Below are 14,524 nucleotides of genomic sequence, written 5' to 3' on the forward strand. Positions count from 1 at the left end.
AGCAAATTAGTTTAGTCCCCTTTGTGTTATTCTAAGGTCAGAGAATCCCTGCTGTCTGCACCATAATAAAAGCAGAACATGGATAACGTTCAGAAAAGCAACTTATTTTCAATAGTCAGCACACTGGAGTGATACTGAACGGATCTGCTGGCCGTTAGCCTTTATTTTAAAGCAGAGGAAGTTGTGTTGGCTGGGACACACAAGGGCTATTGTAACGCCACCACCAGGAACAGCTCAGTTCATCAGGAAAAGTGTGTGCAGTCGGTCGGTTGCTCCGCCTCCAACATCCTCTCCTCTGTGGAGCGTCCAAACCAGCCAAGAAACTTCAAGGAAAAACCCTCACAACAACTGCCTGCTGGCGCTATCGTGCTTTAACACCCTTCAATTCATCATCCAAATAAGCTGGGTTTAGTTTTGAACCTAACCGCCGCCGAAGACGTCGGGTTAAGCTTGAATTGAAACAACTAAACCGGGCCGATGCTCGCTTTACCGAGCGCTGGATGATGAGGCGGGCGGACCGCAACGCGCCTTCAAACGCCGATTTCCAAGATCCGATATGTGGAAAGACGAATATGATGTTCACTTCGACTTTTTGCTGCATCTCCTGTAAGTTTACCATCTCTGCACTCCAGTTTTTGGCTTTGCCGTACAAGTGGGTGGGAACGTTAACTTTAATGCTGCGTGGCAAAAGTGGAAATAGTGATGTAGATGCGGTGTAATTTCACTGTGACGTAAAATGAACCATAATACTATTACCACATTCTCGCAGAGACTCATTCATGGCCGATAAAATCAGATTTAAAGTGACTTCAACCTATATGGTAGCTATCCCAAATATAATCCCAGATTCCTGCTAATCAGTGCTGTGCACTAGATTTAAAACGACACTCAGAATAAATGGATATTATGCTATGAATGTTTCCTCAAGTCAGTCATGGGAAGACACTGTGTATAATGTTTAGGTTATGGCAGCATCTCAGTCATTTCTTTCATCAATAGATCAGTTGTTTTCCCTTTACAGACGACCCAAAGGATGCCGCAAAATTTGTGAGACAAGCCTCTGCCCACCAGAGTTAACCAAGCAGCCTTTGACTGTTTAAGAACATGCAGAAAGCCACCAGTGTGTGTCTTTCTCTGTTTGTTTACCAGCAGCAAACAGCAGTAAAAGCTGCAATCGGTTCACCAGATGAGTTTGAACTGGTTGGTTTTTCGTGTGGAGAGGGGTCAGTGGTGCTTTTTTTTTTTTTTTGTTGTTGTAAACAGATTTCCAGTATTGCATCAGTGTGTTGTGCATCAACAAGCTGAAGCGTATGGCCTGACTGACACATGCTCGCAATCACGCACACACACGATTCATCTCCGTGCCCATTTCTACACTGCGTCTGCTGTCGTTGGGTTTCAAAATCAATCGGTACACAAAAATGAAAGAAAAGTCTTCCGCAATTCAGTTAATCCCTTGATAGCTGATTGCGCTCCTGGAGGATGCCATTACGACCCTCGTCCCACACACACCCTGCATGCAGACACACCTAGGAGGTGTGGGTACAAGCGGCGCACAGCCACAGAGATTAGCATGTGAGTCACTGGCATGCCTCATCATGCTCTCTGACTTTGACACAGTCATGCACACTCATGCGTGCAGACTGAGTGGCGGTCACAGAATATGCCTGGCCTGGGGATACAGAATTGGGCCTTTTAGATGCACTGATAGCTCTGCTGTGTGCCACTTGTCTTTCAGTAACTCAAAGTGTCTCGGCTCAAACACTGAACTAGATGTGCGGCACCTAATATTGCCTCTCGCTCTCCAGCGCTTTTGTGTTTGTATGATTCTTTCATTGCTTGAGAGCGTTGCAGAAGGGTGGCGGGGTGGTGGTTTCATTTTAGCCCCATGACTGATATGAGCTTTGAATGATTTATGAGGTCTCTTTGAAGCAAGTGAATTAATATGGTCAGACAAGCAGGAGCAATTTCTGCTACAAACACAGGCCCAGATATCGTTTTGATGGTTTACCCAAAGGCTCATTTTAGTTTCTGCACATCCATGTAAGTGTGCGCCTGTGTCCCAAAGTGCAAGGAGGTACTCGTGTGAAAGGGATATATTCACATGCGTCTCCATCCGTTGGGATTTAAAAAGGAACAGCTTTCCCAAGTTTAATGGGATGTGTTGTCAGTTTGAGTAGATCTGCTAAAGAGTCTCCTCCCTGTTTGACGTGTCCAGAATACCTCTGGCGGGAGCAGTACAGGAAGCGTTTAAATCAGATCTCCAAAGCAAATCAGATGGTTCATTCTCCAATCCAAATAGCAGTGGTTTTACTCCTCTCGGAAACTCCCCACCCTGTCCCCAAGGCTGGGACCAGGCACCCTGTGAGTGGCAGTTTTTAGCCCCACTGTTTCCACGATCTTGTCGCTATCTTTGCTAGTGATACTTTGCCATGATAAGGTGGAGGAGTTTGCATTAGTCACCTCATCACGATGGAGGAGTTTATGGGCCTTGTGACTCTAGGAACAGTATTGTGGGTAACGGTATTGGGGGTAATGGCAAATTCTTCTTTAACATCATTATGTCAAAGGCCAGATTAAGAATCCACAACATAAAGGAGTGAGCCGAGATTCCGAAGTGCAACCTTGTCCAGAGCAGGGAAATGATGTCCCTTTGTGAAGGTCATCTGTGTGGGTGAAGCTCACAGTCAGCTAGGGGGGGCGATTCCTTGCTGTGGAAACTGGTCATTTTTGTTTTTAGGAGTATTTGTCTTCAGCTTTTAATTTTCTGTCACTGTCTCAGTCATTGTTCTATTAGCATGGCACTTAGCTTCCGCTGTATCCATGGTAACCTACTAATCCCTTACTTACAGCAGTGTTTAATGTATTGAATTTGCGAGGGTAATGACATTTAGCTGATGAGATTATCCAAAACAGAAAAAAAATGCTGCCGGTGCCATGCAGATGCGCACAAAGACAGGAAATGAGGAAATGCTATTGAGACTGATGGAGCTAAATGAATATGTGCCAATAAACGGGCAAATAAACACACTGTTAGGCTGCTTCACATTAGTGTTGGATGTTTTGTTTTTGAGGGCATGGTGCTGAGAGTGAAATATAAACAGAGCAAGGAGGCTGTTTGGGCAGAAGTGAAGTTGCTTGCTGCACAAGTCGTCAAATAACTCAGCATTTTATGAACTAGCAGTCAAAAACAAATCATCGCGGTTTATTTAAATGTCAATAAAAGAAGTGCTCATTCACTTCCCGCTCATTGACTCCGGCATGTTGCTGTTGTAAGTATACAGTATGATGCTGTACTGTGGCTTCAGCTCAACATCATTCAGACTGCCATGGTAAGTCATAAATAGGTAAGCAGGCAACAGCTCAGCAGCAGAGTGTGGGACCTTAGCCCATCTGGATGGTTCATTAAAGAGTCTGCGCCGTACGCTGCAGTGGTGGCCTTATTTCTCTGGTAGACGGTCACTGGTTAGCAGGACGAAACATTTGCAAACATTCTTTTGAGTTGCATCATGGGAAATGTTGGAGAAATGGAAGCATGACCCCTACCAGAGAGTAATGGGAGTAATGGGACGTCTTGATTTCTGCTGCTTTGATTTTATACATGCATTCCTCAGTGGTCCACTTCTCACTCACACTGATGCATTTCAGTTTGGCCCATTTCTGTCCATTATTAGAATATTTACAGCGTCAAAGTGATGCGTTATTGTGTAAAAAGAACAAAAAAAGCCTCTTAGTGTTGGAGAAAAGGTGTTTTCACTCGGCTCATTTTGTCCTTTCTTCTCCTTAACTTCTCCCGCAGGGTGAATTCTCTACACTAAGTCTTTTGCTTTCACTCCCTGCTTCATGCTTGCACAGATTCGCCCAGTGACGGCTGGAATTGATGGTCTACTAAAAGACAAGAAGCATGAAATAGACAATTTAATAGTTAGTTTCGATTGTTGGATGTTATGCCGAAGGGCAAGTTCAAGGGCGTTTCTGAAGTCAGCAAGCAAAGGTTCTTTGTTACCACCTGCAACAGTGAGGCTGGCACTGTTTTCACTTTGTGAGTCTAGATGCGTGCGAGTGTGTTATGAAAAAATTATCTTTAGGCGACACCTACGCAAAGGTGGTTCAGAGACCTCTGGACACATTTCTATGGACGCACATCATAGCTTTGCAACTGTGTAATAATTAACAGTTAAGATCAGAGTGAAAGTTGAGTTGAAGCCCAACTCATGGTTACAAAGTAAAAGTTTGAGGTGCTGGTTCAGGGCGTCCGTAGTATCCTCCGCTTCAGGCCGTGCTCCTCTTTGTAGCCCTTTCCCAAAGTCTATCGGATTTTTTAAAATTGTACTTGTAAGTGCCTGTGTGTAGTATCTGGTGTATAAAGACATTAAAGTTCACAAAGATTGAGGCGTGTGAACTCACCTCCAATATAAAAAGCTCACTTTTATAATTTCATGGGGGTAAAATTGAGGTATTGCACATTAATTCAAAGGATGTCAGAGGTTCACTTTTCACTGAGACTAGAGGTTTTTTAAGCAGACATCGGGGGCGGCAGGAGTCGGCTTCAGCATTATAATTATCCCTCATATTAACTGCATCAAAGTGGGGCATTAAATGACAGTGAACTTGGGTTAATATGAGAAATAATTTAAACCTTATTCAAGTTATGTTAGCGTGTATATGCTTCTGTGATTGAATTTTGTGCTCAGCAGTTTAGTTTCTTCTGTCTAATTTTAGGTTTGTGGCTTTTAAGTTAGCAACAATGGATGTGTCCCATTTATTAACCTGATTTTCTGTGTGTGTGTGTGTGTGTGTGCGCGCATATGTTCTCCTTCCCAGCGATGCCAACCTCACAGACGTGCTGTCTGACTCGGAGGAGTGTGATTTGGGCAGTCTGGAGCGTTTGGAGCGCGGGAGCACCGACACGCTGGCCAATGGCTGCCGACCTGACTGTGAGGCCGCCAAAAGGCTGGCCAAGCGTCTCTATCACCTCGAGGGCTTCAAGCGTTGTGATGTTGCCAGACACCTGGGCAAAAAGTGAGCATGCACGTACACAAATGTTGACCGACAAAGCGATAAATCACCAACAAGGTGCTTTAGTGTTGAAGTTATTTTATTTGGTGAGTCTATGAGACAGACACATAATGTTTGCACTGACGAGCATGTTGAAATAGCTGAATGACAGACACATGAATATCTGTTTAAGATCTATTTTTGATGCAATAGACTTCTTTAACACAGTCGCTTATGATATTCAAACCTCCTGAGCGCCATGTTGATGTGCTGATGCTCTCTCTCCCCGTCTCTTTGCAGTAATGAGTTCAGCCAGTTGGTGGCGTCAGAGTACCTGAGTTTCTTTGATTTCTCTGGCCTGTCTCTGGATCGAGCCCTGAGGTAACGCTCACTCAGCACCTGCGAGTGACGAATGTGTGATAGCAGCTATTCTCGCAGTCCCTCTTCACTACGCATTTAGCTTTGTTCTAATCAAGCTGCCACGTTGAGTGTGGTTAGCCTGCAAAGCAGACAGCTGCAGAGGTAATCATGGCCTTATGCCTGACCTGTTGCTGTCTCAGGCTGAAGCCTTCAGTGCAGGGTCTTTGGCTGAGTGGACTTGAAAATATTGCAGTTGAAAGGTAGCATGTCTACAATCCGTCATTACTGTGGGCAATTAAGAAGCAGGAACAGAAAATCCTCTGGCAGTGTGCAAGAGCTTTCTAGACCAGTGGCACAGGCTTAAAAAGCAGTTTTGACTTCAGTTCTCCGAGTGAAATATTTAATGAGGTCGTTTATGTTTGGCAGGAACTTCTTGAAGGCCTTCCCACTGATGGGAGAAACCCAGGAGAGAGAGCGGGTCCTTGTCCACTTCTCCAGACGCTTCTGCCACTGCAACCCACAGACTCTAACGGCTGAAGGTGAGGCCGGCTTCACACTGGGAACGCAGTGTGTGCGCTCTGCGAGCTTTGCCGAGCTTGTGTGTTGACGGCTGCATGTTTGCATTCACTCCAACAATCTTGGTGTGGCGCAGCAGCTGCCTGTACATTGATTTAGTTTAATCCCAGAGCCTGCTGACCTGTAGCATTGGAAGAGCCGCCGCGTTTCTTGGGAGACACTTTATGTCGTGTTACTTCCAATTTGAAATAGAAAAATTCCACCAGCCTTAACTGGTTATTAGTAGTTCTCCAGTAGTTTCCATGATATTCTGCCAAAATCTGCACAATTTAAATTTCCCTGTTAGATGTAACTCGACAGCAAAGATGGGGACCTTTTTAATCTGCACTTGACCTAACATGTGCTCAGTGTGATTGACATCAAACACAACCCCTATGGTGAGAGCCTTCCTTTCTCTCTTCACAGCCGCTGGATATAAGCCAAATCTTAATAAAGCGTCTGTCCTGCCGTGTTGACTTTTGAAAAATAGAGCCAGTTGAAAAGCAGGATATCACCTCACTTTGTGAGATGAAGGAAGACAAAAATACTGTTCAGCCCCCACACGAAGCAGGACACCTCGGTTAGGGTCGTGAGGGCGATGACAAACGTGGACACAGCTTTGTGAAGAGAAAACTTTACGGATCATAAAGTATTTGCATTACTATAAGTTAATGCTGCATATTTCCAGACAGATATCAGCTGACCAAACATTTGCAATTACAGTGTTTTGTGAGTGTGTGGAGAAGTAGTGTGACATGAAGCTGATCTCGGCCTTGTGCATTGTCCCATTGCAGATGGAGCCCACACATTAACCTGTGCCCTAATGCTGCTCAACACTGATCTACATGGACATGTATGTACCATCTTCTTTTGGCTTTGTGGTTCTACAGAATTCCCACTCATACCATCTTCCAGTTGGAAAACGACATATAAAGTTAATTTATTGTAAGCAATGCGATGATGTAAGCGTTTACATCTTCTTTTCTACACATCTCTTGTTCTTTCCCTGTCTGGCTACCCTCTCCTCTCCTCCGTTTCTCTTTCTACACCCCGGCCTACTTTCTGACCTGTTTCTGTCTCTCCTCTGCTCGAATAGTCTCATCTGTGCAGTATGAAAACGGGAGCACTGTGGTCAACTTAAGTAACGTCCTCGGTGCTAAGCTTTGCTTTTCCTGGGCCTTCCTCCTCAACTCAAATTAGTCTTTGCCAGTAGTCATTTTACTGAATTTCTCTCCTCCAACTAACACCTTCTCTTTCTTTTCACCTCCTTATCCTCCTTTTCCACCCTCCCCCTGCTAACCACATTTGGTCCCCGGCTTCTCGCTGTCCCTGCAGGTGGTGAGTATTCTAATCTACTAACACTTTTCCTCACTGATGTTTACTCGCCTTTTTGTCAGCTGACAGAGAGCTTTCGATATTTGCAGGAGCAATACCTCCAGTATCTTGAATGAACCTAAGACAACGTAGATAACACACGTTTTATGAACTTATACGGAATAAGGGCAATAAACCCACTTGCAGACTTTGAACTGAGTTATGAAATCCAGTTATTTATCAAGTTGGATTATGGTGGTGAATTAAAACCTTTTTCTGACTGGGTGTTGCCCAAGCATGGAACAGGGTTGTCTTGTCTGTTATGTGGCTGCCCTGCAGTAGAATGGAGTCATAATCTGTCATATTGCCGAATCTGTTTCCTGTTTGAGTCAGACAGAAAACGGTAAACTTACACAAACATCTCCCTCTGTTTTTCTCCTGTAATGATGCATCATGATTAGAGGGTTAGCACACTGAAAGGCGTGGTAGGCTGATGCTAAATAAGCTCTAATAAAGACAGAACCTCACTTAGCACCACTGCTGAACTCCAGCAGTGAAACATTGTCACCTAGTGGGCGATGTGAGAACTGCACTCATCTTAGAGTTTATAAAACCGGGCAGAAATGATCATTGGCTTGTAAATATTGATTCAGAGTTGAGCGAGACTGACTGATTTGGCTCCACGGATGTACAAAAAAAAATGTCTCTTTGTCTGTCTATTGATTTATTCTCCTCTCCTCAGAACATTGGGAAGAAGATGTCTTGCCAGCAGTTTATTAGTAATCTTGATGGCCTCAACAACGGCAAAGACTTTCCCAAAGATTTGTTAAAGGTACTGAAGAGAGTTTTTTGCCACATGATAAGGTTTGCGTTTCTAATTATACCTTGTGGGAAAAAAAAGAACATAAATGAAAGAAAAATGTGATTTTGTTTTTATTGTCCACACAGGTCTTGTATAATTCAATCAAGAATGAAAAGCTTGAGTGGGCCGTGTGAGTATGCATCTGATGTCTTACAGAGGTACACTTGAACACAAGAACCTCAGGGTTTATCTGAATGGATATTTGTCTGTGTGCAGTGAGGAGGAGGAGCTCAGGAAGAGTCTGTCAGAGTTGGTGGAGGAGCAATGCGAGGGGGGCACCAAACGTGTTGCCAGGGTAACTGACGGCAATAATCCTTTCATCGCCATTCCCATTCTCTTGAATGCGATCACCTACAAACACGGAGTGTTGACCCGCAAGAGTCACGCTGACATGGACGGCAAACGCAGTGAGTGAGCATTCACAAATAGGCAAATTAAGGTTGACAAACTCTTAGTTTTTTATTCTAAATCAGTAAGTTTTTTTTTCTCTATTTCTCTTTCAGCCCCGAGGGGTCGCCGAGGCTGGAAGAAGTTTTATGCGGTTCTGAAGGGGATGATCTTATATCTCCAGAAGGTAGCACATACATCCTTTGCCTCGTTGCCATAGAAACACATCCACCACCGCAGTGACAGCAGTGGTGGATGCTGTGGGCTGCTGTCCTCTGTGTGTGTTTGAGAAAGAGTGAGATAGAAAAAGCTTTAAGAGGAAGAAAAAAAAAAGAAAAACGAAGCAGGGCATGCTCGTGTGTGTTTGTCTCCCCCTGCTGGCGGGAAAGGCTGCACCACATGTAAGCTTGATTTAGATTTGTGCTAAACTCAGTGTGAACACGAAGAAGACACAACATCAGAGCTATTCTTTCATTTTATTTTCTGGAGGAGTGGAAATTGTTAAACGGATTTAAAATATTAACACACAGTTTCTGCCTGCCTTTTTTTTTTTTTTTATGGCTTGCACAGGATGAGTACAAGCCGGACACTGACATTTCAGAAGTGGACCTGAAGAACGCAGTGCGGATCCACCATGCTTTAGCCACTCATGCCACTGACTACAGCAAGAGAGCCAATGTGCTGAAGCTCAAAACCTCAGACTGGAGAGTCTTTCTGCTGCAGGCCGCGTGAGTCACTCAAGTTAAAATGAATAAATACACGAATGAAACTCCAATAAAGCAAATGGAGAAGAATTAGTTGTTTTTTTTTAGTTTTGCGAGTGCATCTTATGGACTTTTTTCTAACGATAAACGGCTGCAGAAAAGGATTGCTACATTGATGACTGACTGTAAACAAATATTCCACATGGTTATCTCACAGAGTTTGTGAAGTACTATGTGTCAGTGGGGTTTGGAGTGTAAAATGTGTCACTTTGATTAAAAAGGAGAAACATTCAAGTTGTTCTAAAATCAGAAGAATCGTCTCTTATTTCTTTTTGTACAAAGGTTGTTCTGGCTGTCAACAGATGTTTGTACCAGTTGGGTGTGTGTCTAATTGATGGGGAAAAAAAATTCTATGAATTGCAACAGATGTCTGTTGTTGTTGACAGTCAAATTTGTTTTTGAGGAAAACCTCCATCTCTCTCTAACCAGGAGTGAAGAAGAGATGATGTCTTGGATCTTCCGGATCAACCTGGTGGCCGCGTTGTTCTCTGCTCCAGCCTTCCCTGCCGCCATCGGCTCCATGAAGAAATTCTGTCGGCCCATCCTGCCGTCCTCCTCCACTCGGCTCAAACAGGTATGCATGCAAAGACACAAACACGCACACAGGTGAAGATGAGCTTTAGAAGGAAGAGCAGCTTTTGCTCTTGTGCCTTGTGTTTTATTCCACCAGAAACAGATGCTATTGTCAGTACAACAATCAGTATCCAGTAGCTACTGTTCATAGTATGTGCCGTCACACAGCATCATACATCTTCTCACTGATGGGTAATTTATATCTGTTCTTTTCGTGGGTCTGCTTGCATCTTATTGGCTGTTTCGGCGGTCTTCTGGCTTTTGTTTGGGCTGTGATTGGTGCAGGAGGAGCAATTGCTGAGTCATGAGAACAAGCTGAAGCAGATGAGTCTGGAGCTGGAAGAACACAGAAAAAACCAGCCCTCTGCCGATCCAAAAAACCGCGAGTGGGAGGAGTACCGGCTTAAAGAGCACTACCTCACGTATGAGGTACGGGCTTTGTGCAGGTTTTTTTTAAGCAAATAAGAGACCAAGTGTTATGTCTGATCAGTGTCATTAAATATACATTTTAGTTTCCGAGCTATGTACTGTAACTATATACGATTGTTTGCAGTGTTCAGATATTTTATTTCTGAAACTTTCAGATCATTCCTCTACAGTTATCTAATTAAAACTAATCATTAACACGTGATCTGCATGTGGATAACCTGTTTGTACGAGGAGGCCCCTAACCAGCTTCCCCTAACTCATGTGCTCATTGCCATCGGCTCAAATTGTGAGTCGTTGGGCTCACAAGAATGCAGCGCAATAGGAGGATTAAATTCGTTATCCATAAAATGCAATCAGATACAGATTACATGTTAATGGCAGATGTAAAAGGAGCCACTGCCATTGTTTTTACTGTTTTACATGAACACACCCATCACTCCTTCTCTAATCCCTGTTTCTGAGCAGAAGACTCGATATGAGACGTACATCAGCCTCCTGCAGGCTAAAATCCGCGCAGAGACGGACGACCTTGAGAAGATTGAGGCCAGTGTGATGGGCGGCCTGATCATGGACGGTGGCCGTGAGTGTCACCTTCGAAAGACACAGTCTTCCCCATCCATCAGTCAGGCCCATGCTGGCCTGAACGGGAGGGTAACTGGATGCACTGTCTCTGGACAGATGAGCTGAGGAAGGGGGCTGAAGGAGGGACCAGGCACCACATCCCACAAGTCAAACTAGCATAATCCTACGACTCCTTAGTGGATTTCTGATCAGTATTCTGTGTTTTTAGGCTCCTCTGTTCCACAGTAAGACGTCCCTCGCCTTCCCAGTTTTTTCCCAAGCCTGATGAATTTTTCTGTCTTTTGAGCAATAGATGAAGAAGACGAGGAGCGTGCCCTTCATACCAAACAAGAGATTTTGCTGAACCTCAGTTCTTTTCACTTTTGTTATTGCACATTTTAAAATGATCACAACTGTGATCCCTGTTTATAGCAGCGTCATCAGTATTAATTTGAAATGTCAGGCTGCAGCAGTTTAGTTGGAATGTGGTTTTGCCTTTGAGCAGAACTTTGTAGTTTAAAACGTATCGGTGGGTGAGGTCAGAAAGAAAACTGACACAGACTGTTTGGCCTTTCATCTTCTCTGTCCTGTACTTGTTCTGCAATCGTGGAGTCAGACAGCGAATGGGATGAACATGGTAGCACATGGTACTACTGTAGCATTTTGGCCTTGTTTTTTTAGTTTTTTTTTTAATTAGATTTTTTGTTAAACTTGCGCTTACACACTCAGCCACTCACAGGTGTGTGTGTGTGTGTGTGTGCAGGTTGGACCTACAGTACGGGTGGAGCGTGGTGTGTTTGAAGATGCAACATATCTGTCCTGCAAAGAAGGATGAGATCCCTGTTTATCATATTTATTTATTTATTGAACTCTGAACTGTCATTCACCCCAGAACGGGTTTACACTGAGCTTTCTTTGCCCTTTTTTCAGAAAGCTTCCTCTTACAGGTCAAACACTTGCATATGTCGTGTACAGGAGCCATCAAGTGGTTTAAACTGTTTACTGAGCTGCTCCACAGATCAGCTGGAGGTTGAGTGCCTTATCGAAGGGCATCTCGGCACAGAGAGGCGTCTGCTCCTGTGAGTTTGAGCTGCGGCTAGCCCGAATACTAAAATTTGATAAACCTTAATGTCTGTTTTTAGGAAGTGAAAGGGCCGAAGTATTTAACTGAAAGAAAGCAGCGTGCTATCTTCTATCCTATCCCCTTTTCTGCTCCTTTTCTTTTATCCTGACTGAGCTGATATAACTGATACGTAACTATGGAAGATGGAAATAAAAAGACCAGAACAGGATGGTGTGGGGGTGTGTGTGCGTGTGTGTGTGGAAGTGTGCCCTGGCATGCTTTTTAAAGTTGTTCCAGTTGAGATGTTGAAGATTAAGGTAACTGGAAGAGGTAAATATAGCAGGGTTGTGTTATTGTAGGAAGAATCGATTGGGCAAGTTTGGCGAGCAACACCCCAATGGCCTTCTGCTGAAGAAGACTGCCGGCACAACCCGGGCCTGGATCTCTCAGAAGCATCTTCAGCACAAAGGCAGCCATCATGGACCCTTGCCTTTTACAATAACAAACCGCTCTCTGCTTTACTTTTACCACGTTGCATGGATCTGTCATAACTTTATATGGCCTGTTACAATATTAGACACTTACTGATGCTGGTGTGTTACTTCCGCTGCCATCCTTCCCATTACATGAGGATGATTTTGGGAAACCAGGCCTGTCCTGTAGCAGCAGGACTGCTTCAGCTCAGTGTGCTGAAGTCAGGGAACCTGTTAGCATGTTGGAATGGAGAGGGGAACGGCAGCAAAGAAGCCAGCACAGCACTCTTCGTGTGTGTGAAGGAGGAGTTTTCTAAGAAGAAGGGACCGGTGTGGTTTTCTTAGTATGAACATCTCACCAAGCCAGTAACGGGCTAAACAGACTTCCGGCACATGTTTTTCCAAAGCAAGAAAAACAACATAATGGGCCCGATTTCACGGGAAGGAGGACTTGGTTAAGATTGCGGGGAAGAGGACGTGGTGGTACCGCTGTTTGTGAGCACCTTAATTGACCCCGAACCTCTGAACACACACACACAGACACTTTCTAAATAATTTGCTTATGACACAACTGTAGATCATTACGTTCAGCATCCCCTCAGTCAGCCCTGGCACAGAGGCTATTCATAGTATGAACAATGATGTGTTTGGCTCTGGGCACGGCACTTCTTCTGCGCTAAAATATTAATAGCAGCCGATAAGTTCTGGGATCCTTTTGGGACTTGGCTGGAAACCTGGAGTCGCAGCTGGAATCCTGGAATGTGATTCTTGTATCGACCAAAATACTGAAGGAGAAGCTGAGTTTTTTGGAGAGAAAGTAAATTTTTTTTTTTTTTAAAGCTGTATTACTACTAGATAAATTACTGCTTTCTTACAGGGAGACTTCCCCATATAGTCACTTTGGCTGTTGTACTAACCATTGATTCCCAATGTGTAGGGTAGGCCCGTGCTGTAATATAGGATTGTGAAAAATTGTTGATTGTTATGTTTTATTTAAAAAAGGAAACTGGCACTTCGATGTCAACGTTGGATCCGTCTTTTTTTGTTTGTATATCTGAACTTTTCGACAGGATGCCCATACTATGTAAAGGACATATTTACTGAATATTTAGTCTGTGCTTCATAAAGTAAGCTTTTATACACATGATTCGAGTTGTAATTTATTGTCAACATTTGTTCGCCACTGACATCTGATGTTTGACTGGTAAGACTATAAAATTTAGTGCATATAGCTTTGGAGAAAACATCTTAAATTTAGCCTGAAGTGCTTAATAGAAAAAGGGCAAACTGTAATTATCTTATCTATCAACAACCTTTTAACCCGCCTTCATTCTGGAAATTTCTGAAACAAAGAGTAATGGGTAAATTATTGCATAATTTGAGAAAAGGATAAGTTCTTCTCTATAAAAACAGAGACAGCAGCGTTTAAGTTGTGATACAATTTACACTTACTCTGTGACACACTGATTCTGATTTAGAAAGTGACGCCTTAGCGCCAATTTGAAGAATTTAGATTTTTTTTTTTTTTTTTTTTGAGATGCCCTCCTCATGAGCTTCCCTGCGCCTTTTAAACGAAGACACATTCCGAAATCCTTGAGGAAAAAAACCAAACTCGTAGCCCTTTAAACTGCCAACAAATATGGCGCCACATAGCGTTAACCGGCCCAAAAACAACCCTCTGACTGAAGAAATACGGTTAAAAGGTGGTAATGCAAACATTTATATCTTTAACCTAACAACCTAAAAAGTCATTGATACATGATTATCAACTAGGAACAGAAACATTGTGGTGCCCAACAAGCATAGAAAACATTGTGAGTGCTGCCGCGCAAATGTAAAAAGAGGTGTTGAACTGATTTAACGTCAACAGAGATTATATTACAAGTGTTTCAGGCACTGCTCTTGACAAAACCCGACGCCTACATTACCCACAATGCAACTGCTATTCAGTTTGAAGAGAGCTAGAGATTCAGGTGCGTTGTAGCCTTTAGCCACAGGCTAACTTTTTCTTCTTCTCTCCTCCCGGTTTTGTCTCCTTTTTGTAATTTAGTTTTGTTGTTTAAGTTGAATCTGTATGATATACAATTATTAGGTCCTTTTTTCTTTATTTCAAAAACTTGAGCAATAATTTATGCAAAACAAAAATTTTACCCATTTCTCTGTAAAAAGGGGCTGTGATTTTATA

The 14,524-nt window shown here is 43.4% G+C and overlaps 1 protein-coding gene across 7 annotated transcripts in view; it reads left to right on the forward strand.

Annotated features, from left to right (window-relative positions):
- Positions 1-13,486, forward strand: part of psd2 (pleckstrin and Sec7 domain containing 2) — a 32,885-nt gene extending 19,399 nt beyond the window's left edge. For 6 of the 7 annotated variants that reach the window (XM_072396171.1, XM_072396174.1, XM_072396173.1 and 3 more), the window contains 12 exons: positions 4,825-5,022; positions 5,299-5,379; positions 5,785-5,897; positions 6,708-6,766; positions 7,970-8,059; positions 8,176-8,219; positions 8,306-8,496; positions 8,593-8,663; positions 9,047-9,204; positions 9,670-9,814; positions 10,099-10,242; positions 10,708-13,486. In XM_072396171.1, coding sequence (XP_072252272.1) covers positions 4,825-5,022; positions 5,299-5,379; positions 5,785-5,897; positions 6,708-6,766; positions 7,970-8,059; positions 8,176-8,219; positions 8,306-8,496; positions 8,593-8,663; positions 9,047-9,204; positions 9,670-9,814; positions 10,099-10,242; positions 10,708-10,929 — 1,516 coding nt within the window. In that variant the 3' untranslated portion in view covers positions 10,930-13,486. Of the gene's footprint in view, positions 1-229; positions 607-4,824; positions 5,023-5,298; positions 5,380-5,784; positions 5,898-6,707; positions 6,767-7,969; positions 8,060-8,175; positions 8,220-8,305; positions 8,497-8,592; positions 8,664-9,046; positions 9,205-9,669; positions 9,815-10,098; positions 10,243-10,707 lie in introns of those variants that run through there. The other variant, XM_072396177.1, reaches the window with a different exon arrangement.
- Positions 13,487-14,524: the final 1,038 nt, after the last annotated feature.

The sequence above is a fragment of the Leuresthes tenuis genome, unplaced genomic scaffold, assembly GCF_036924035.1.
Source record: "Leuresthes tenuis unplaced genomic scaffold, fLeuTen1.0.hap1 SCAF_11, whole genome shotgun sequence".
Classification (NCBI taxonomy): Eukaryota; Metazoa; Chordata; class Actinopteri; order Atheriniformes; family Atherinopsidae; genus Leuresthes; species Leuresthes tenuis.